Here is a 22792-nt window from a genome sequence, read left to right as displayed (position 1 = left end):
ACAAAACGCCAACAAATATCCTCATTATTATACTGTTTCAAGTATTGTACTTCAGTTGAGCGCCAAGATCGATTTAGTGTCAATACCAGTGGCAGATAAGAGGGTGGCGCTAAATCGAAGTTCGACTGCAGTAATAAATTTAAAATGGGTCAGGCCTTAGGCTTATATAGCTTAGTTTAAAATATCAAAAGAAAATGGCTAACTTGTCACTGTCAAGGTCAGGTTAAGCCAACGAAAAAGGGATGGTTTTCTTTCGAATAAAATTGATTTTCTAACAAAATAAAATATGGCGAAACCTGTCCAAGACAGGACCCGAATAAAACGGAAACCTGCCTAAACGGGAAAAATTCTATGGACGGCGATTTTCTATATTAAAAATAATAATAAAAAAAAAAGCCTGTTCAAACGGAAACCTGTCAAACCGGACGACCGTGCGATTCCAGTTTACGCAGGTTTTACTGTATTTGATTAATTTAGTAATTTAATAAGTACGTAATAAGTGTAGCCGAGACATAAAAGAAAGAACTGTTAACTGAATTTTGGCCACCATATAACCTTGTGTGAATACTGTAAAACCTGTGTAAACCGGAATCGCGCGGTACCCGAATATTTTTCCGGTTTGACAGGCTTCCGTTTTTAACAGGTTTTTTTTTAATTCTTTTTAACGTGGAAAATCTCTCCATTCCGAAGAATTTCTTCTGTTTAGGCAAGTTTCCGTTTTACTCGGGTTTCATTTTGGGCAGGTTTTACTGTATATATACATATATGTTTGGTTAATGTTTAATACTATTTAAAGTACTGCTAAGTTAATTTTGGGTCTTTTTTGTATCATTTTACATGATATTGAGGAAATTAAACATGGCTCATTAAGCTAAACATTTATAGCTCTTATTGCCCATTAGCATTAGAGAATACGTTTGTGGCAGGAACTAAAATCGAACATATTTAAGACTGTTAGATTTTCATAGAAACTTCGGTCTGAATTCTTGACCCACATTAATTAGTTTTATTGATTTCCAATAGAATTTTCTTGTTTTATTCGATTCTCTGTCGGGATATTGTTTCTAAATTTCTATTATTTCCTAAACAATTGATAAATTTCAATCGCTTCGGATAATTCACACGCACATACGGAAAACCTCTGAACAATGGCCACTGAAGGAAACATAAGAATGGTCGTTGTTAGCAGATTATACTGTATAATTTCAAAAAGAAACGGTCCCGAAAAAAATTATGGCCGCCGTTTACAGGTAGCTGTTGGTTGGAAGGTGGCCGTTATTGGAGGTTTTTTCTTACTTGACTTTCTTAATATACTGAGGCCTCAAAAAGGTAAATGGCCCGGGCCTCTCTCGACCTCTGAGAAGTTCTGATTGTCTTCTACTTTTGAACTTACAGGATACAAAAGACACAATATAATTATCGTGACTACAAGGATCAAGATGACAAGTGAATAAAGACACTGACAACTATCATTATCGTGTTATTAATATAAATTACCGTCAAGATCCTTTTGTGTTTATTTATAATTATAAAGATTATTTCATAATCCTGTTTCGGTTGGAATTTTGAAATTTGGAAGTTAATCTTAATAGAAATGAAGGGAAAAATCTTACTCACCCAGGGATGGACATTAGATGAATAAGGGCTGGTTGCACAGTAAACCTGTCCAAAACGGAACATGAATAAAACAGAAACTTACCTAAACGGAAGGAATTCTTCATAATGGAGCGATTTTCTACGTTAAAAAAGAAACTGTTCAAAGCGGAAACCTCCCAAATCGGACGACAGTGAGATTCCGGTTTACACAGGTTTTCCTGTAAAATGTACAGTACTGTACATTTATTGACCCGAGTATTTATAAATAATTAAACTGAAACGTTATATTAACGCTTTAAAAATTTTAAATGTTAAACACTTTCTTCATTTATTAATTCTCTTAATCATTGGTCATTATTACATAAAAACATAAAAAAAAAACGCAACAAAAATTCAAAACGTAAGTAAAAAAGAGCATTAAGTACTCGGAGGAGCAGGATATACAACGTTATACAAAGTTCATTACTGTAAGTAATCCTCAATTAATGCTAAGGATTCATTGGTATAAATTGTTAAATTATAGCCGATATAATTCTGAATTAAAATGTCATTTTATTAAATGAATTTACATAGGAACGGATCAATAAATGCAATACTTTAACTAATCTATCTATAAATCACGATAATGATTTTATAAAGTCTATTACTGTTAATATATAATTCAAACTAGTTAATTAATAGGAAGAATATTGGGAAGATTACAGAGTCTTTAATGAGAAGATTCCTTTCTTCCTTCTAAAGCTGTAGAACAGTCCAATATTTACATATAACTCACACACAAATTGAATTATCTTTAAATATTTTAAGATCCTCCAACCGAACAACTTTATTTTTTAGTCTTCTCGTTAAGACCTTTCATGTTCAGCTTGTCATTAACTCATGTCGCTACTATTTCATTGCATAATGTATGCTTTGTTACGCCATTAAATTGTGTGTTTCATTAAGTTCTCAAGATAAATAAAAGTATATGTACACAATAGACGTGACATGAATATAAATAAACACGTGTAAACCCGCTGTTTATCGATGTTAATGATGTACAAATAGGCTGTACGCTTTAAATAAAGATCGAACAATTAAGAAACAGTCGAAGGACGGAGTCTGTGTGTCGGCGCGTTATTCATCTCCACCCTTCTTCGTTTATTACAAGCTTATAAATACTTGTTAATAATCATATAACTTAATATTATTGTATAGCAATAAAATTCGAAATAAGCATGTATATTATGTAATGGGTTCTGAACCGTTCGACTTACCAACACCAAAATTTGGCACGAATATTCTTCGATACCCTAGAAAAAAATACCGTGCAGATTCCCACCCCCTCTTAAATACATGCAAGTATTAATATAACATTGCAGTCGGTGGCGCATTACAACTTCATGGGGCCCAGGCAAATTTGAATTGGGGAGCTCCATATACATTTTCTTATAAAAGATTGGTTTGGGCCCCCTATTTGTGGGGCCCCAGGCAATTTCTTTGTTTGCTTATAGGATAACGTGTCACTGACCTCACCAATTCCCCACCCCTCAAAATCCCGAGTAACGCAGGGCACACGCAGCTAGTTGGAAATTAATCATGCTTCTGAGAATAAAGAAACACTTAGGTAAGCCTATCGAGTGTTTTAGAGAGGTCACAGGTAGGTACCGCGAAATTACGCACGCACCACTCTTATTTAATTGTAGACGTAGAATTAATTCTTAATCATTATATTAGTTAAATGTGTGGCTTTTAAATTTTGGCATAATAAGGATAAATGAAAGCAAATATTTATGATAGTCACACTTAAATTTTCATGTTTTAGATAGACGAATCGAATTTATAAATAAAGAATGTAAACTAAAAAAATGTAGGCATGAAATTTTTAGGCACGCTTCGCGTGTGACATTCTCATTGAAGATTTCGGAAAGAAAGTTTTTTCCCCCGGCATGAAATGGCAATTTATTACTTTCCTGTGAATTTTCAATGAGTTATTATGTAATAAATTTTCTTCGTGGGCAGTTGCAGCTGTTTCTCCGCCTCCATTCTACAATCTTATCGGCAAATTTTTATAAGTATTTAAAGACTAACTTTTATCTAATCGCATATTTCTCGGTTAAAATGTAGAATTTCTTTTTCTTTTTCTTTTTTGTCAGTATCGTTTAGATACTTGAAACTCGTTTATCACCAGATGGCATTGTAACACATAAATACACTAAACCCATATGTACAGTACTGTATTTTCTTAAATGGATGTTAGTTTATATATAAAAATTTGAATATTAGTTAATTTTAGTTATTCAAACATAATTAAAATAATCCTTAACCTAACAAGAAAGTGTTATTCGGATATAACGAAGGAACCGTCCGTCAATTACGTATTGTTTTCGAGCCATTTTCGACCCTCTCTATGTTATATACTATGAAATACTTTTGCTAACCCCTTTAATTACTAGTTTTTGAGTCATTTTTGCCCCCTGTTGTGTACCATGATATATATTTTCGCCAAACTCCCATTAATTAATAGTTCGTGACTACCCTACATTGAAGAAAAGTTCTGCAAACATTAGTTTATTCACACGACTAGTACGTAGGTTTGTAAGGACAAATTCGTAAGCAGACAATGCCTCGACTACTCCATTGTGTACATTGACGTACAGTACTTTTCTCTACCACTTCCCCCCCCCTTACAGCGTAGACATAACGGGCGGCCTCGGGTATAAAATCATTCATTAAATTTATTCTTCCCTTTCCATTCGTGTAAGTCTCACTACTAGAGTGTTTACGAATCTCTTCCGGTCTTCCCACCGAAAAATCGTCTTGGTATCAGTTTATTTATCGCTTATTTTCCTAATTAATAATCAATACATTCGGGAAGTAGGATAAATTCTTGAAGAATCGCCAAAATCTCACGTAACCCTCCTCCCCGTATAATTTTATAATTCCCCTCACTTTATACGCATTCTAATTAACCTCCAGATGGCACCACTTGGAAACGCGAACAATTAAATTCCGTAACCCGACACCAGAGGGAGAGAGAGAGTTCGTGAACTTTTTCAAATCAAACAATAAACGTGACACGAATACATAAACAAGTATAAATCTGCTGTTTACGCATTGTTAATAATACATAAATACGTACGCTTAATAAAATTAACATCGGGCATTTAAGAAGGAGGGCGAGTAACCGCGTCGACGCGTCATACCTCGTGGCGCTACTATATATATATATATTATTACAACCCTTCAAACTCCTTTTTTTCGCATTTATTAATAATTATATAAAGTTTCTATATCATAATTAACGTATAAGATAAGTCAAGCGTCCGATATTTCTGCTGCAGTGAAGCGAAAAATCAATAACTGCAGTCGATGACGTATTCGGACAGCGCCCCCTGCTGCTTCAGATGTGGATGGGGAGATGATTCGAATTCTCGCTCCGACTCGGTCGCCCTCCACCCATTAATTTAATTCTACACCTTCGACGGATCCTATTTTTTTTTTTTGTTAAATAAAAAAAAAACAAAAATCCTAGCAGCTATGAAAAAGTCCTATTTACAATCGTGACTACGGCCATTCCTGTTTACGGGTAAGTGAAATTAATTAAAAATTTAAGTTGCGAGAGATTTTTTTGTTTTTTAAATTGAAAAACCAGGGGGAAGAAGAAGAAGAAGAAGAATCCTTTGAGTAAACAGAGTTAAGGATCTATCCTTATAAAAATTCAGAGGAAGTCTCTGGCGATGAGATCTTCTAACTTATTAAGTTATCTTTGAAACGGATCCAGCGATCTCGTCGCAGATACCGCTCCTATTCTTGTAGGAGAGAAACCAGTTCTGTGAAGGAACTTTCGGGTTAAACACTTATTTAACCCGTTTAGTGTGTGAGAGGGAATCCTTCACGCTGAATCCGTTTAAGGAGAAAACTATTTTAGAAAACCTAAACTGGTATTTACGATGATCCAGATTGGATATCTACAGGTTCTGATCTGGATCTGGTTATAGAACAGGTGTTTACTTTAAATAAAAAAAAAAAAAAAAAATGGAGATATTTTAATAAAATTCTTCCTTTTCGGGAAAATGTAGGCTCCCTACTACGTACGTAGGATTAGTTCGGTTAGATTAAATTACAGACTCCTGTTCGAAAAAGGAGATGTTTTGTTGTTTTTGTTTTTTTTCTTCCTGATGCTGGATCGTTTTGCAAGTTTAAATTATAAATTCGTTGTTCCAAATGAAGAATTTAGTATTCTGTAAGACGTCATTTCTTCGCCCCATTGGGGTTTTTAATTAAATATTCCAACCAGCAATGTTCGGAGAGATACCTCCTCTCTAGGAAAAAATACTAGGCAACATTAGGAGAAGTACTATAAAAACACTAGGCAACATTAGGAGAAATACTATGAAAACACTAGGCAACACTAGGAGAAACACTAGGCAACATTAGGAGAAATACTATGAAAAACACTAGGCAACATTAGGAGAAATACTATGAAAACACCAGGCAACACTAGGAGAAACACTAGGCAACATTAGGAGATATACTATAAACACTAGAAGAAATACTATGAAAACACTAGCAACATTAGGGAGAAATACTATGAAAACCCTAGGGGCGACACTAGGAAGAATTTTTCTTCGAAGACATTATTACGTGTAGGTGTTGGTAAATATCGTTTTGATCCAGTTAAGATAAAAAAGATGTCAAGGCAAACTATCTTTTAATTTAAACACCATAAACTAGACAGTCGCAAAATTCGAGAGAGACCAAAACGACTGGACGCAAACAAAATAACAACAACAACAAAAAAAAAAGATATAATAATTTCCCCCAACCTACGCCTTCTGTGACAATCCAAAACAAATACAACGTACTTTACAGAATTTGAATTTCGTAACTGGTTGCGTCATAAGAACGCGCCCTAAAGTAACCTCGGCGGACAGTCGGCAAACATGAAAAGGATTTAAATTGTTGGTAAGTATAACGAAGAGGAAGGGGTACATGATCCTCCTCCTACCGAGCCGTAGGGTTAAAGGGGCATTGACATATCGGTAACGAAATTAATATCAAAGTAATTTAATGACGAAATTCGACTACGACCTTGATGGCGTCGAGCGGAGGCTTTACTATTTCGCCTCCGCCTATCGGTTTGACAAGGCATGACCATAAATGGGGTAGCAGTTGGCGATTGTTACAGGTAAGAAGCAACACCTCTGTACATGTCTTCCTGTAAGGTTATGCAAAAAATCCGAACTGGTTGAGCAGTTCTACCGCATTCTGCCAGCTTGCGGGTGCGTTATTTTTCTTTCTGAGGTATCTTAGTGGGGGGTTTCTACTACAGAAAATGAAAAAAAATAAAAGATTCAAGTACCCTCGCAGAAGTACAGTAAGTGTATTATATAGGCCTACTATAAACACTTTAAAAAATATGTATATGTTAAAAGATAAATGATTTCTGGTATTGTTTCCTAAAGAATGTTGCAAGAGAAATAAACAGAAATACCCCGAGTCGTACCCTTTAATAAACTGATAAGATTCTTCTTTGCTCCCCCCTTTTAACACTTAAAAGTAATTTAATATTGTAAGATATTTTTGCCATTCGGTTAAAATTCCCTTAGGGGATATACATTATTTAAATATTCGGTTAAGAACACCTCAGGGTACGAATATTTTTAAACGTGTTAAAAGAATACACAACATCTCCAGCCATTTTTTTTTCTTGGAAAAAGATGTTCTAATTTATCATGAAAAGGGAGATGTTCCTGTAAACACACACAATTAAATACAGAATATTAAACGTAGCCTATATTTATTCTTTTGTATATAAAAATGCTTACACCCTGGGTGCAAAAAAATAAATAAAAAACAAAAAGATTAAATTCTATCACGTGCGACCAGACCAGAATCGAAGGAGTTTATTTTTATAAATTAGTGGCAAATGTACTGTACTTCAAACGATATTGCATAAGCTAAACGATACACTGTTTCCTGTTTCCTTTTCCAACAAGACTTAAAAACATCCCTTCTCTGTGTCTGGGTGCTTCTGTAAGGTTTAATTGTACATCTTTTTTTGTTGTTTAGTTAATTGTAATTCGATTGTTCCTCTTTTTTACTCTACCTGCCACTAATTGAGTACAGATCTAACAGCTGCTAGACGATGGAGGGTCCTACCAACGAATTTATTTGTTTATACGCACGTCTCTTTTAGAATTTATAACTCGAGTAGCATTACACGCTGTTGCTGTAATATATTACAGTAGACAGATTTCCGCATTACGCATAAACCCCGCTGATATTTTAAAACATAGTTCATGTAAAATTTCTATTTTATTATTATTATTTTTTTTTTTTTTTTTTTTCAAGCTTTATCCCGTGCGGAAGACATGAACGGGTCCACGGATTCGCCCCCCGACAATGCTGGTAAGTTTAATTTTATATTCGGGTCCCTTTGTTGAGGCGAGCGGGGGGGTGGGATACGAAGTACGGCACGTGCCTTCCTTTTTTATCCCCATTAATAACCATGTTAGGTACATCGGACAAGGGGGCATTACGTAATGCCAAAAAACGTCACAGAATAGGAGGAGGGAACGTACGGGAGGTGGGAACTGGTTTCCTTTTCTCCCTTACTTGTTCATTCTTCGTCACAACCCACGCGACCACGTTACTGTATGTACTACCGACCGCACTTCTCCCATGGATTGGACTATCAACGACGACTCGGGCAAGACGCAGAACGCCATGCCTTCATTTAATTCTTTCAGAGGTAAGTCGGCATCACGTTTGATCTCCCCCTCCCCCCCCGACTGCCGGTCGTGATCGTTAAACATCTGCCATAAAATCGAAACCGTTAAAGAATCACCTGCGTTACCGCGTCACGAATCAAATGAGTTATACCCAAAAAAGGTAAAAGACTAACGTGATGGCGATTGTGTCGCAACGGAGTCACGTGACTCGCTTATCTCGGTACAGAGTTACATCTCCCCGTACACCATCTTTTTTTTTATTACTATTTTGCAGACGGAACGTTATCGGACAACACCGACGACTACATCGTGGGTGATCGAGTGTGGGTGAACGGTAGGAAGTCAGGATACATCCAGTATTTAGGCGAAACGCAGTTTGCGTCGGGTGACTGGGCTGGGGTGGTCCTCGACGAGCCCATCGGTAAAAACGACGGTTCCGTAGCGGGAATTCGCTATTTCCAGTGCGAACCTAGAAGAGGGGTGTTCGCTCGCCTTCACAGACTGACGCGGTACCCTATCACACCTCCAACCAAGTACGACGTCCACACTGCGGTGAACGGAAGTACCAGTAAAACCACAACCACCAAAGTCATGAATTCGCCCAAAGGTACCAAAACTGTAGTCACCACCTCTACCACCGTGACCAGCCCCTCGAAAAGTCCGAGGCTAAGAATTGCCGACAGGGTCCTGGTAAATTCCAGCAGTGGTATCAGGACGGGTGTCCTACGTTATTTGGGACCTACGGCCTTCGCTAGTGGGCAATGGGCTGGTGTGGAACTCGACGAACCCGTAGGAAAGAACGACGGATCCGTTGCCGGAAAAAGGTTAGAAACCATTGCACGTGCCAAATTGTTACTCATTCTACGTAATGCATTAATAATTTCCTGTTTTGTAATTATATATTTTATTTATTTAGGTATTTCGACTGTCGTATGAAGTACGGCCTGTTCGCTCCCATTCATAAAATTACCAAAATAAGTGGAAGTTACGCTCGAGCCACCTCTCCCATCCTGAGAAGTCACGAGTCCCTCACAACCTCCACTACTTCCAGCAGAACAACCATGGTAAGTGTACCTGCGCTAATTCGAGAAAAAGGGGGGTTACTACAAAGCAAAATAAGATTGTCACCACTTACTAAATTAGCACAAGTTTAACTAGTTTCACCCACACAATGAAGAAATGTAAGAAACAACCGGTCTAACTTTTTGTTCCTCAAATATTTTGGAGGAAGTAGATAAAATAGGTTAGATGATATCTTCTATAGAATTTTTAGAGGGTGGGACATACCCTTTAAAGGCGTTTCCCTTCTCTAAAATTAGAAAATTAATATTAAATGTTCTCTTTCACTTTTAGATTGAAAGCCTGTTCCTCAGCTCGACTTAACAAGTGGTGACAAAATTAAGCAATTGATGTATTTAGGACGGGGGAGAGAGAGAGAGAGAGAACAATTTCTTTCAATCACATCGAATTATTGTTAGATCTTGAGGGTCGTGTAACAAATTTTATTTTATTATTATTGTTTTTTTTTTATTTCTATAGAAGTCTGCGAGTCCCGTCATCTCGAGCGTTCAGGCAACAACTACGGCAATGCAGGTAAGTAGCACAATTTTTAACGTTAGCTTCGCATAAATAATCATGTCATACGCTTTCGTACGCATGTATTATTGTTATTTTTCTTGATTGATGCGCTATTCACATGGCTGAAAATGATGCATCTGTTATGTGACGCTAATGATCGGGTGACGTTTTATCAGATTTCGTATCGATCGGAACAAGAGCTTACCCCTATTGATGGCATGTTTCTGTTGATATTATCGAATCTTTTCGTGTATTCCACGCAATATTTCGACTCGCGTGAAAAAAAAAAAAACTGTTAGTGTCGTCGCCTGAGGTTTAAAATTGAATGCGACGTAAAAACTGCGGTCTTTCGTATATACGTCGAATGAATTCTAATTATCATGCGATTCGATTCGCTTAATTTTTATCAACAGAAAAAGAAAAAAAAATCTGTCACACAATAAAGGACAGACAGTAAAGAAAAAGACATCGCGACGACGACGACGACAAAAGCCGGAAATCACTTAACAGTCACCCGATCCTTAAAATAAAACTGACATATTGGCGGTCACGTGGCCCGTTTTTCCAAAGATTAACCCAAATTTTTGTTTGTTTTTATTAACATAGTCTAATTTTGTCGCTTTTGCACGTACATTTTTTTTTTCTGTGTGTTATGTGTCTTTGAATTTTGCTGATTTTTGTTTTTGTGTTTTTCTCCCTCTTTGTGTTCTTGTTCCCTATTGGGCTGCACTTAGGTTTTGAAAGTCTGAAGACTTCCGAGCAAGCATGGAAGAAAAAAGTTTTTGTTTTGTTTCGCTTTGGTGTGTGCTATAGTCAACATTATTGATATGTTTATAATTATTTTTTTTTATTTCTTATTTTTTTTTATATAAAAAAAATAATGTGCATGAAGTTAACATCATAATTTTTGAAAAATATGTACATAGAAAGGTGGTGGGATTTAAAAAAAAAAATTTAAATAAATTTTGTATCCTTTATATTTAAATGAAGTAAATAAATAAAAGCATAATTTTTTAAAAATTGTGTTTTGATTGCTTATCATCCGAGACTCGAAGACAGCAGCTGTCATAACAAATTATACGCACGTTACCTAAATTAATACTACAAAAATACTCCTTTATACTATCTAAATATATATAAGAATACAAACACTTCCAGAGATTTTAAAAATAAAAATAAAAAACTTAATAAAATTTACAGTCCACTAAGTAATTGCCAGTCCTAAATCCTAACTTTTAATGCTAATTATCAACTTTAGCTTAGTAATGTGTTAATTAATCAATTAAATTATACCCTGAAAGCCCATGTCTCTATGCTAATGCCTCAATTTAACAGTAATATTTTTAATAAGAGTAAAGAATATTAAAAAGTTCCTTGACTTAAAATGATTTATATTTATTCCTCGTGTAGTTTACAACTTAAAACTCGTCAAGTCACGCTATTTATGGCTCCAGTCCAGTTAAAAATCGAAATCTAGGGATCCAGATATAAACGATGTTTTAAATGCTCTCATCAGTTGTAAGGCGGATTATATCCATTATAAATGAATACTCCAATAAACGCACGGATCAGTTAGTTCATTTTTTTAGTCCCAGTCATTTCAAAGTAAAAAATCTCCTATTTTTAAACTCGTGAAAGGCTTTTCTAATTTTAAGTTATATCAACACGATGTCGAAACAGAGTTAGGAGGTCAAGAAGTTGCTACACTCTTCAAAGTGTCGAAACTGGGACGTACGTATTTTTAATTAACAGACACATCCTCCTTTTTCAATTACCGATCGTGTAAACGAATTTTTTCCTTCTTATGTGAGACAGCTGCTGTCTATTTAAGCTTGTTCGTGTTCATACAAAAGCGTGACGTCATTAATACTTATAGGAAGCTCTCAAGGAGAAGGAGGAACACCTGGAGCAGTTGTTGAGAGAGAGAGACTTGGAGAGAGCGGAAATAGCTCGCGCTGCCTCCGAAATTAAACAGGTATGAATGAACGGGCTACGTTAGCCCAGTGGTTCCCAATCGAAATTCCAGAGCATAAAATGCCTGTTAAAATCTTTTCGAGTGAAGGAAATTTCAGTAAATCTAAAAAGGAAGCTGATATCACCTCCTAAATTAAAACTAATCACGAGATCTTACCCTAAATGGATATATTCTTTTATTTAAGAGACACTTTTAACTTTTACACAGCAACCAAGACAATATTTATTAATAACACTCACTAATCATGGATCATTGAATATTTCGAGCAGTCTATCCCCCAAAGTAAATGAATTAGTTTAACTTTTCTATCCTGAGCAGCAATATACATAGACACAACAGACTTAATACGTCTTTAGGAACCCATAAATGACCTTGAAACTAGCGCAGCTACCACCCCTGCGGCACGTCATAAAGGGTGGTACCATATCTAGGTTGGGAAGCACTGGAAAGAATAAGTTCGATTTGTTTTACGTAATCGATATCTTCTCATCAGGCAGAACAGAATTTAGAAACATTACAATTGGAGCACGATCAGTATATGGAGCAGAGTGAATATAACATAGCATACCTAAGACAACTGTTAGACGAAAGCGAACAGGAGAGGAAGGAATTAACAGCTCGATTGGAAGAAGAGAGAAGGTACTGTACTGACTTCATTTTTAATATTCGACATATTTTCTTCTTTATTTGACTTTTTACTTTACAGAAAAGTAGAAGATTTACAATTTCGTATCGAAGAGGAGACAATTATCAAGCATGGATACAGGGTTAGTGGATTGTATTTTGTTTTAAATTATAATTTGCAAGCATTATAATTGCTGTTTTTATTCTTAGAGTAATTCGGATAATTCAGACGATGACGATGAAAACAAGGTGAAAGCGCAGAAAGAAGTTAATAATGTAAGTTTTTGTAAAGTTTAACGCTTGTAAAATGTTTCTTTTTTTCTGCTACTGTGTTAACTAATAAACAATATAATAAAATAATTTTAATGTGAACTTACGTTAGAGAAAAGGAAATATCATATTAAGTTGTTTACTGGTGTAATAATCTTGTCGGCAGGATAAGAAATGACGGCGAAACTTTCCTTTTATTAATTACACATGCTGGAAACTTATGATGTTTAGCATTCTAATTAAATATTATAATCGCTAAAAAATTTCTAATCTGTGAAAAAAAAATGGAAAGCATTTTTTAAATTAAAATTTTTTATCATCTTTTTTAATAATTTAACAAATTTATTTTTTAAAAAAATCAGTAAAAGTCACTAAAAGAATAAGTTACGAATTAATTAAAGAGGGAATTTTTTTAATACTTTACCTAAATTAAAAGCTTATATTTATTTTAAAAAAAAATTTACGTTTCTTTTGTAAATAAGATTTCAACCGAACATGACATCATTAAAGGAATGGCAAAATCTATTTAAAGTAAACCACAAGCTGTGCATCATTCCACATCCAGTTGCATCGGCAATTAATTATTCTAAGAAAAGGAGACACACATTTAGCCTCTTAATTCGGGTTAATCCTTATAACATAACCCTTATTAACCCCTTTTAGTTTATTCAGTTATGGGTGAAGAATTTAAATTGTACTTGGATCGTTTAGGAGGACGAGAAAGTCGGAGAAACGTCGGGCGAAGAGGATAAAGACGAATTAATCAAAAAGCTACAGAGAGAACTGGATGATCGAGAGTCTCAAATGATGCAGATGAATGCAACGTTGCAAGAAACGCAACTGAAGTTAGAACAGTTAACTGACAGTTACGTTAGCCGCAATAAGATCAATAACCACATCAGCGAGTTGCAGGCTGAAAATATATTACTGATTAAAGAAAAAAATGACGTAAGTATGCGAGAAATTTAAACGTTTTTTTTTTTTAAAGTAATTTAATTACTCAATTATCGTTTACGAACAGATTCTAGAGAGATGGGAAGAGGCAGAAAAAATGAAAGGAATTTTAGAGCAGGAACGAGATCAGCTGTTAAGAGAAAGGGCGGAACAGCAGGCGGCAGTCTGTGATAGAGACTTGCAGGTCGCTCAACTTAAAGCGGAAGTGGAGAGACTTAGGTTAGAGTTTGCTCAACATAAAGAACATCTTAAACAACAGCTGGAACAAACAGAAGTAGAGACAAGAGCCATGCAAGATCTGCATCAGCAACTGTAAGTTGAATTCTATAGCAATGTATATATAGGCCTGTGTGATTAATAATTGAAGTTATTATTGAAGTTAGGGCGTTGAACGTTTTTTAATTACTGACCTATATTTAAAAAAAAAAAAAAGTTTTAATTCAAAATCCATTAAGGACGTGGAAAATTCTCTTCGATGCTATAATTATACGAAAGTTTTATTTAATACTTTAGAATATTTTAAATTATCATTAAAGATCACAATAATGATTGTTATTATTATAACGATTAGTATCACGAAAACCGAATTAAATTACTATAATTAGATTTTGAAAAAAATAAAAATTAAATATTCTAAATAGCCTTATTGCAATTGCTTAATGAAAAAAATAGATTGGTTATGATTCTTCCCTGGATATAAAATTTGCAAATTTAATAACTATAAATGGATTTAATGACCTATAAATGTACTTTTTTTTATATATATTCGAAATTATATTTTAAAAGAATAAGCCCATAAAAATGCTGGAAAATCCTGAATTATTTAGGGAAAATTAAAATGAAAAATTGCTTTCGGTCCTAACAATAGGACAATTATAACGGTACCTAAAAGTGTTTGTGTATTTTTTAGAAATAAAATACAATAAAACATAACAATAAATCACTGTCCTATTTACATTATAATTTCTTGTAATATTGAGAGACTAAAAGTGTTTTATTTTTAAAGTACTAAGAATAATAGCGTTAAGTAAGAATGTATTGTTTTTAAACTCTATTTTTATTTTTTTTTATTATTCTAATTAGTGTATTAGAAAGAGACGCTTTAGACGAATTACAAAACGAATTGCGACAAACAACAAGCGAGCGAAATCAATATAAACGAGAAATTACCATATTAAGAAGCGATTACGAAGCCCTAAAAAAGGTAATATATTAAAATCAAACGAGAAATTTATTTACTGTAACGTCGGGCTGCAATTCTTAATCATCTTTAAATTTAAAAATCACTCCACTTCCGCTCCAGACAGGAATTTCCTATGTAGTATCCATAAGCTCTCCATATCCGATCGAACACTCGAGATTAACGAAGAACGGACAGACGTAGGGACGGACGAAGTGGGAATTTATAAGTTTTCAATGTAAAAATTGCAGCCCGATAATTTCCTTTAATACAAATAAACTAAATTTCATACATTTTACAGATAGTGGAAGATAAAAAAGAAGAAATTGCAAGCTAGACAAGAAGAAATAAATAAATAAATAAATAAAATTTCAGAAAATTCTCTTCAGATCTCACACCCACTTCTTAAGAAACCAAAGAAGAATCATTTCTTTTCACTATTAGAGAAGATAGTAGTTAACCAAAAAATATAAAATATTTAAATATTTAAGTATCGGCCCGCCATTAGCCGAACATTGATCTCGTTAATAACCAATTAGATTGTCATCAATGTTATTTTATATAATAAGCTTTCATCCACGTGTATATTGTAACAGTGCAATAGTCTACGTTTCTTTGTGTTTTATTATTATTTCTTTTTTTAAGTCTGACTTGACAAAGAGGTAAGACACGAAGGGAGGGGTATATAAACCGTCCTTTCACACAAGTCGGCAATTTATTTATTTAAAGATGCTATATTTATCCGCTATAAAGGCGTTTGAAACTGTATTCCTATTTTAGGAAGAACTTATAAAGGTCCAGGAAAGTGCCTGTTCGCGTTTAAAATTTTTTACGCATGTATATTGTATANATAAAAATTAAATATTCTAAATAGCCTTATTGCAATTGCTTAATGAAAAAAATAGATTGGTTATGATTCTTCCCTGGATATAAAATTTGCAAATTTAATAACTATAAATGGATTTAATGACCTATAAATGTACTTTATTTTTATATATATTCGAAATTATATTTTAAAAGAATAAGCCCATAAAAATGCTGGAAAATCCTGAATTATTTAGGGAAAATTAAAATGAAAAATTGCTTTCGGTCCTAACAATAGGACAATTATAACGGTACCTAAAAGTGTTTGTGTATTTTTTAGAAATAAAATACAATAAAACATAACAATAAATCACTGTCCTATTTACATTATAATTTCTTGTAATATTGAGAGACTAAAAATGTTTTATTTTTAAAGTACTAAGAATAATAGCGTTAAGTAAGAATGTATTGTTTTTAAACTCTATTTTTATTTTTTTTTATTATTCTAATTAGTGTATTAGAAAGAGACGCTTTAGACGAATTACAAAACGAATTGCGACAAACAACAAGCGAGCGAAATCAATATAAACGAGAAATTACCATATTAAGAAGCGATTACGAAGCCCTAAAAAAGGTAATATATTAAAATCAAACGAGAAATTTATTTACTGTAACGTCGGGCTGCAATTCTTAATCATCTTTAAATTTAAAAATCACTCCACTTCCGCTCTAGACAGGAATTTCCTATGTAGTATCCATAAGCTCTCCATATCCGATCGAACACTCGAGATTAACGAAGAACGGACAGACGTAGGGACGGACGAAGTGGGAATTTATAAGTTTTCAATGTAAAAATTGCAGCCCGATAATTTCCTTTAATACAAATAAACTAAATTTCATACATTTTACAGATAGTGGAAGATAAAAAAGAAGAAATTGCAAGCTAGACAAGAAGAAATAAATAAATAAATAAATAAAATTTCAGAAAATTCTCTTCAGATCTCACACCCACTTCTTAAGAAACCAAAGAAGAATCATTTCTTTTCACTATTAGAGAAGATAGTAGTTAACCAAAAAATATAAAATATTTAAATATTTAAGTATCGGCCCGCCATTAGCCGAACATTGATCTCGTTAATAACCAATTAGATTGTCATCAATGTTATTTTATATAATAAGCTTTCATCCACGTGTATATTGTAACAGTGCAATAGTCTACGTTTCTTTGTGTTTTATTATTATTTCTTTTTTTAAGTCTGACTTGACAAAGAGGTAAGACACGAAGGGAGGGGTATATAAACCGTCCTTTCACACAAGTCGGCAATTTATTTATTTAAAGATGCTATATTTATCCGCTATAAAGGCGTTTGAAACTGTATTCCTATTTTAGGAAGAACTTATAAAGGTCCAGGAAAGTGCCTGTTCGCGTTTAAAATTTTTTACGCATGTATATTGTATATAAATATATATATATATAAATGCCAGCAGCAATTATTTCAAAATAAATCGCAATAATTAAGAAATTTGAGGAGGAATAAATCGCAAATAAAAAACAAAAATTTTTCCACTTTTGTTAACGTTTTTTTAAAAAAAATAATAAAATTAATAAAGAATTTTCCAAGAGTTTTCAGATGAAATTTGCATTCAATATTAGGATCGATTGAAGTATATCCGTTTTAGGATCTTTAAGGGAAATTGTACCTAATACGTGAGCGATTTTATTTCGTGTATTTTTTTAAAAAGAAGAAATTATTTCGCATTTTCTCGGCTTTTTAAAATATTTTAAACACAAGAAAGTGCTGGAGGACGAATTTGAATATTTATAAAAATTTATTATTAATTACATTCCGGAGAATAAGTTTGAAAGATGTTATGTATAATAATTAAACAATTATGTAAAATAAAAGAAGAAAAAAAACTGATTTAAAGCCTGGTCTTATTTCGTCTGTGGCTCCATCTTGTAAACAACTGTTAAAACTATACAATATATAAAAATGGTCCAACTAATTTATTCTAGTTTAAAAAATTCTAAAACTTACATAACGCTAAGCAATCATAAGGGGGAGGAATAATATCTTTTGCTTCAATCATACTGTTAAAACTCCACTGAAAGTAATGAAAGGATGTATTAAATTGTCTTGTACACACCCACCATTGTTTAAATAAAGTTTTGAAAGAGTATATTAAAATGCTGTTGTGGCAAAAACTTCAAATTTCGGAATAAAATCTAGCTTATTTACATTGTTAAATGGGATTAATAACAGAATACCTGTAATTATACTTGAAAAAAAACAATTTATTTACAATACTTCTATGCATTTACTTACATAGGCGTGTTTCCAATTACCGTTTTGGGCAAACAAGTACAGTATATAGTACAAATTCTTAATTGTTTATTTTTGAGGAGTATCAATTTAATATAAAAATTCTGTCAGTACAGGCTGATCAAATTTTAAATAATTAGTATACATATATAATTTTACAGTTAAAGAGTACAATAAAGTACAGTATCTGTGTTATTTAAGTGGAAATAGTAAAGAAAGATTAAGAAAATGGCACGTTTTTACAGTTAATTTTATAAAGTAGCTAGCCAGAATGTATTTTTTTATTAGTATATAACAGGAAGCCTTGAGTTAAATATATATAAATACATACAAGTATGTTTTACCTAATTAAATCTAGAAATATTATTAGATAAATAAAAGTATTTGTACACAACATTAAAAAAATATATGTAAGTTTTATTACAAGCTTTATTTTTTAAAAAACTCCAAATAGAATAATAATAATAAATAATAACAACAATAATAATAATAATGTTATATTGTTCTGAAAAAATTATGTGAACTCGTATATTGATTTGGAGAATCAATAAAAACCTTAATTAAAAACAATAACTGCTCTTCAATTTGTATCCAGCAGATTTCCGATTCCATGTAATATTTCTTTTATATCTGAAGCAATCAGGTTTAATTACAAAGAAACTATAAAATTTATCAACCACTTAAATTTACAACCTATGTTAACTGTCCATTGGTTACAGAATAAAATTTGAGTTCCATTTTCTTTACAATCTTCAAAATTTCATTAAGAAAATGTCTGTCTTGTGTAATATAAGAAGTTACGCTTTAAATTATTAATGATTTTTTTAAAAAAAATTTGTTATGCCTGCATTTAGCAAAAATAATGATAATTAATATACATTCAATAAATTTTAAAAAATCAGACATTATACAAATCCTTACCTCATAACCATTGCATATTAACATCTAAATTTTGTTCACGAACATATTTTTCACATTCTTGAAATTCTCTCAAGGTAAAATTACTACACCATAAGCAGTTAAAAGTTTCCAGCTCATTTTCCATCATCAACAGGGCTTTTAACATGTTTCCCGTAATGTGCGGGCAATGTTCGAAAGCGACATCTTTAATTTCGGATAGAGGATTTACAGTAAGCACATCTAGAAAAAGTTGGTCGCTTAAGCTCTCACTATTGTGAAGATGAAAAAGCCTCAAATGTTTTGCTTGTGTAAGTAAAAGTTTTAAAAAGACTTCAGGTATATCTACCTCGTGTAAAAATATAAGATCTAATTCTTTAAGACGTGAAAATGGATCCGCTATGTCACATAATTTATGTTGAAACATATAATCGTAACTTGCTATCATATATAATGATAGCAGTTCTAAATTTGGACACAGTTGACCAATTACTGGTATGTTAATGACATCAATGTCACCTAATTCTAAAGCTGTGATCTGTGTACCTCTCATTTGTAAAAGTGCCGTTATACCATTATAAAATGTAACAGATGATGTCTGTCCACAAAGCAATTGAAACTGGGTCAGATTTTCAAATCCTGCACAAAGCAAAAGATCGTCGTCTGAGAGTGCTACGTCCACTAATTTCAAGTAAGTCACGTTTGGGCATAACGTGTGGGCAATTTCAAAATAGCGTTCGTGAATACGTTCTCCTTTAATATTTTCTCCGGATAACTGAAGTAATTTGTATTGTCTATCATATTCGCAATCATATAACTCAGTCACAACATCCAAACTATTATGATACTCGAGATTGACTAAATTAGGTAAATTAATTAAAGCACATCTAGCTCCCTTATTTGTTACTTTCGTCTCTGAAATAACAAGTTTGATTAATTTTGAAGCAGAAGATTTTCCATCTTCCAATTCATCCATATTAATACATAAACTTGATATTCCAAAGTCAGTTACAGGTGTTAAACTCACATCAAGTTCTCTTAAATGCTTACAGAATTTTCCAATCTTTCCTAAGACTTGATCGAAACATTTTGTACATCCAAAATTTAAAGATACGACCAAAGGCAAGGATTCAGGAAGTTGTAGAAAGGCTTTCAGTGGTATATTGGAACAACCACTAATGTTAAGATGAGTTAACTTCTGCATGAAGAAAAAATAAATTAAATTAAGATCTCCGAGTTTTATGAATTTCAAAACAATATACTGTATATTTAAAAAAAAAATAATTCTGTACTAATACTATTTTGCAATAAATTATCTCAAATTAAAAAGGATTTTAATTTTGCAAGTTTTGAAAATGAAATAGTACAGTAGAGCCTCGATTAACCGACACCTTGGTTAACCGACCGTCCTAGTCGGCAAATTTCAAATGTCCGCTAGTGATGTGGTGCTACAATATTTGACTATGTCTTGGCTACTTTAATATTATTTTTACGTGTTTTAGCTGGCAACACTTATTCAACCATGAAAGAGAGCCAGTATTTAAACGAGGCTTAATTTTCTAATTTTTAACGATACAATAGCGACGATTATTATTTTAAAAAATTTTTGTTAGGCTTAACATCGATGAAAATTCAACGCGAAGTAGGTTAATAGCGATATACTAATATACTAATTACATGGGATATAATAATATACTACACTAATAATGGATTTTTTCATACTTTTCAGTTATCTGACTTTTCAATTATCCGACCAACCCCAGTCCCGAATTGAGTCGGATAATCGAACCTCTACTGTAATATTGCAGCTCTGAATGAAGTGGTTGGAACATTAGCAGAACTGTAGACAATGCCTGTAAGAAGTAAAAAAAGCCAAAGGCACCAATGGTCTACATGTGATCCTTCAAGAAATGTAGCCCCTGAAATCAGCCTATCTGGAATTTTGAAAACCCTCAAAAATGAAATAAAATTTAAAAGTGAAAAAATCCAGAAGTATTTTTCAAAACAATATTAAAAATCAACTGTTTTCACTTTACTAGAGACGGCTAAAAGCTCACAAACCACAAGAAACGTCATTGTACGAACTACTTCTGGAGCACGATTGAATCACACTGTGTTCCTCATATTATGTTGATAGACTGATTTAAAGGGACTGTAACTTGCAAAGGGTCGCATGTAGACCATCAGTTCCTTTGATTTTTTACTCCTATGGGATGGTTTATGGCTCTGATAAAGCTGAGACTTTTCTCAGCTGCATCATTCACAGCTGAAATTTTACCAATGAATTTTTTTTATAACGTTAAAATTTAAAGATCAAAGATGAATAATAATTATCATATAGTATTTTTAGTTTTAAAATTGTCTTAGTTTTATGTCTAAAAGGTTTTAGTTATAAATATCTTCTAATAAATTAAAAATAATAATCATTTGGTGTTCTAAACATCTGTACATTTTAAGTAATAAATAATGCAAAATTTTATATTTAAGCTGTGCATGTAAACGAGGTCAGGACATGGTAAATGTACAGGAAACATTTATCTGTTGCAAAGTCTATTGTTGGTATTAAATAAGAATGGTGTGTTTTTTGGACTGACTGATTATAACATTACAGCCAATTTAATTCAGATACTTCTAATTCATAAACCAGGTGTTTTTTTTGAAGGTTACACCACCAAGGTCAAGTAATGAAAAACTCTTCTGACTTACCTGGCATTTTACTGCAACTGTGGGTATAATTTCACCTAAGTCTCCATTCCATCCACTGATATTCAATTTTCGTATTGACGAATTTAATAAAATCTTTAGATGATGGTGTCTTAGTAACTTATTTTTATGAAATATTTTGATAAGGCCTTCGATAAGATGTTCAGCTATAGTAATAAATAACAACAAATTATTATATTAAATGTTTACATTCTAAAGTATAGATTATTATTAACAACAAACTAATTTGGTTGGCCTTGATATAATGTTATAATAATGATATAATATTTTTTTAATACATGGAATCAAGCCAATATTAGTTATGGACTTGTTATATACTGTACTTCTAGAGTAATGTTTAAACCTTATAACTACTCAGACATTTTTATTAGAAATGAATAAACTTGGCACCAACTAATATAACAAATCTGGTTGATATACCCAAAAATTTAATATATTCAATAAAATTTACTTTAGAAAACTGTTCATCAGGTGGCAATCATACTACAAAATGATAAACAATTGCATTTATCTATTTATTTATCATAACTAGATAAATGCAATTGCTAGATCAATTGCATAGATTGATCTAGATACATGCAATTGCTAGATCTGCATTTATCTAGCATAATCTAGAGCTAGATAAATGTAATTGATAGATCTGCATTTATCTAATCTACATCTAGATAAATTCAGATCTATATAATTATTTATGAAAAAATTTTCATAACTAGAAATGCCATTCTTTGAATCAAATAGCATTATTGATGATTCATGGATATTTTTATTATGACAAGACTTTGACACCCTATAATAGGATTATATTGTAACATTTTAAAGAGTAGAACACAAGCCATTGCATCATAATACGTAACAACACCTCACCTAATTCCTCAAACGGACCAATCACGTATAAGTACTTTTCGGTGTCTCGTAAGTACCGAAAACACCAATAATTGTCTATATTCTTCGCTATGTTGTAAAGGCAGCATTCTATCAAAGTACATACGCATTTTCTTTTCGGCATCCTGACATATACGAAAAGCCACGTGACCGAAAACACTATAACAAGTAACAATGTGCTGCCATCTGTTGCTTTCGAGTGGCCACGTGTCACGATTTAGTACAGAATAAGCGTGCTGTAATTTATAATAATAAATAATAATGTTAT

General features: G+C 32.7%; 2 protein-coding genes and 1 long non-coding RNA gene across 9 annotated transcripts; 2 read left to right on the top strand and 1 right to left on the bottom strand.

Moving 5' to 3' along the window:
• Positions 1-1700: 1700 nt before the first annotated feature.
• Positions 1701-22763, bottom strand: LOC111623608. Of its 3 annotated transcripts, XR_002756454.1 has the most exons (5): positions 22507-22763; positions 21625-21788; positions 18943-20116; positions 12867-13030; positions 1701-1814 (listed from the first exon to the last, which is right to left on the bottom strand). XR_002756454.1 is itself a non-coding variant. In XM_023366242.1 (4 exons), the coding sequence occupies exons 1-3, from the start codon at positions 22646-22648 to the stop codon at positions 18944-18946; spliced, it is 1479 nt and encodes a 492-aa protein (XP_023222010.1). In that variant the 5' UTR covers positions 22649-22763; the 3' UTR covers positions 9843-13030; position 18943. The 3 variants fall into 3 exon arrangements, 2 of the variants coding, with proteins under 2 accessions (XP_023222010.1, XP_023222011.1); XM_023366242.1 differs by lacking the exon at positions 1701-1814 and having other exon boundaries at positions 9843-13030; XM_023366243.1 differs by lacking the exons at positions 1701-1814; positions 12867-13030 and adding an exon at positions 17973-18865.
• On the top strand, positions 4805-15311 carry LOC111623606 (CAP-Gly domain-containing linker protein 1-like). 5 transcript variants are annotated; one of them, XM_023366238.1, is made up of 13 exons: positions 4805-5164; positions 7933-7989; positions 8587-9136; positions 9229-9376; positions 9852-9905; positions 11767-11865; positions 12359-12504; positions 12572-12632; positions 12700-12765; positions 13471-13707; positions 13781-14025; positions 14797-14917; positions 15195-15311. In XM_023366238.1, the coding sequence occupies exons 2-13, from the start codon at positions 7953-7955 to the stop codon at positions 15228-15230; spliced, it is 1800 nt and encodes a 599-aa protein (XP_023222006.1). In that variant the 5' UTR covers positions 4805-5164; positions 7933-7952; the 3' UTR covers positions 15231-15311. The 5 variants fall into 5 exon arrangements, with proteins under 5 accessions (XP_023222006.1, XP_023222008.1, XP_023222009.1 ...); XM_023366240.1 differs by lacking the exon at positions 4805-5164 and adding an exon at positions 7529-7614; XM_023366241.1 differs by lacking the exon at positions 4805-5164 and adding an exon at positions 7545-7619.
• LOC111623610 lies at positions 16145-16725 on the top strand. The gene is made up of 2 exons (XR_002756455.1): positions 16145-16331; positions 16609-16725. It is a non-coding gene; the product is annotated as an uncharacterized LOC111623610 (long non-coding RNA).
• Positions 22764-22792: the final 29 nt, after the last annotated feature.

This window comes from Centruroides sculpturatus, unplaced genomic scaffold (assembly GCF_000671375.1).
Source record: "Centruroides sculpturatus isolate CEXI.00-Female unplaced genomic scaffold, Cexi_2.0 scaffold425, whole genome shotgun sequence".
NCBI lineage: Eukaryota > Metazoa > Arthropoda > Arachnida > Scorpiones > Buthidae > Centruroides > Centruroides sculpturatus.
This window is presented reverse-complemented; position numbering and strand designations above follow the sequence as displayed.

What these genes read in the sequence shown, in the direction of transcription:
- LOC111623606 (XM_023366237.1), top strand. Translation starts at nt 8,263, where the DNA reads ATGGATTGGACTATCAACGACGACTCGGGCAAGACGCAGAACGCCATG. An exon ending in TTCATTTAATTCTTTCAGAG is followed by an intron (nt 8,333 to 8,586) that starts GTAAGTCGGCAT and finishes ACTATTTTGCAG; the next exon opens with ACGGAACGTTATCGGACAAC. An exon ending in ATTACGAAGCCCTAAAAAAG is followed by an intron (nt 14,918 to 15,194) that starts GTAATATATTAA and finishes TACATTTTACAG; the next exon opens with ATAGTGGAAGATAAAAAAGA.
- LOC111623608 (XM_023366242.1), bottom strand. Translation starts at nt 22,648, where the DNA reads ATGCCGAAAAGAAAATGCGTATGTACTTTGATAGAATGCTGCCTTTAC. An exon ending in TGGTCCGTTTGAGGAATTAG is followed by an intron (nt 21,789 to 22,506) that starts GTGAGGTGTTGT and finishes TTATTACTATAG; the next exon opens with CTGAACATCTTATCGAAGGC. An exon ending in CAGTTGCAGTAAAATGCCAG is followed by an intron (nt 20,117 to 21,624) that starts GTAAGTCAGAAG and finishes TTCTTCATGCAG; the next exon opens with AAGTTAACTCATCTTAACAT.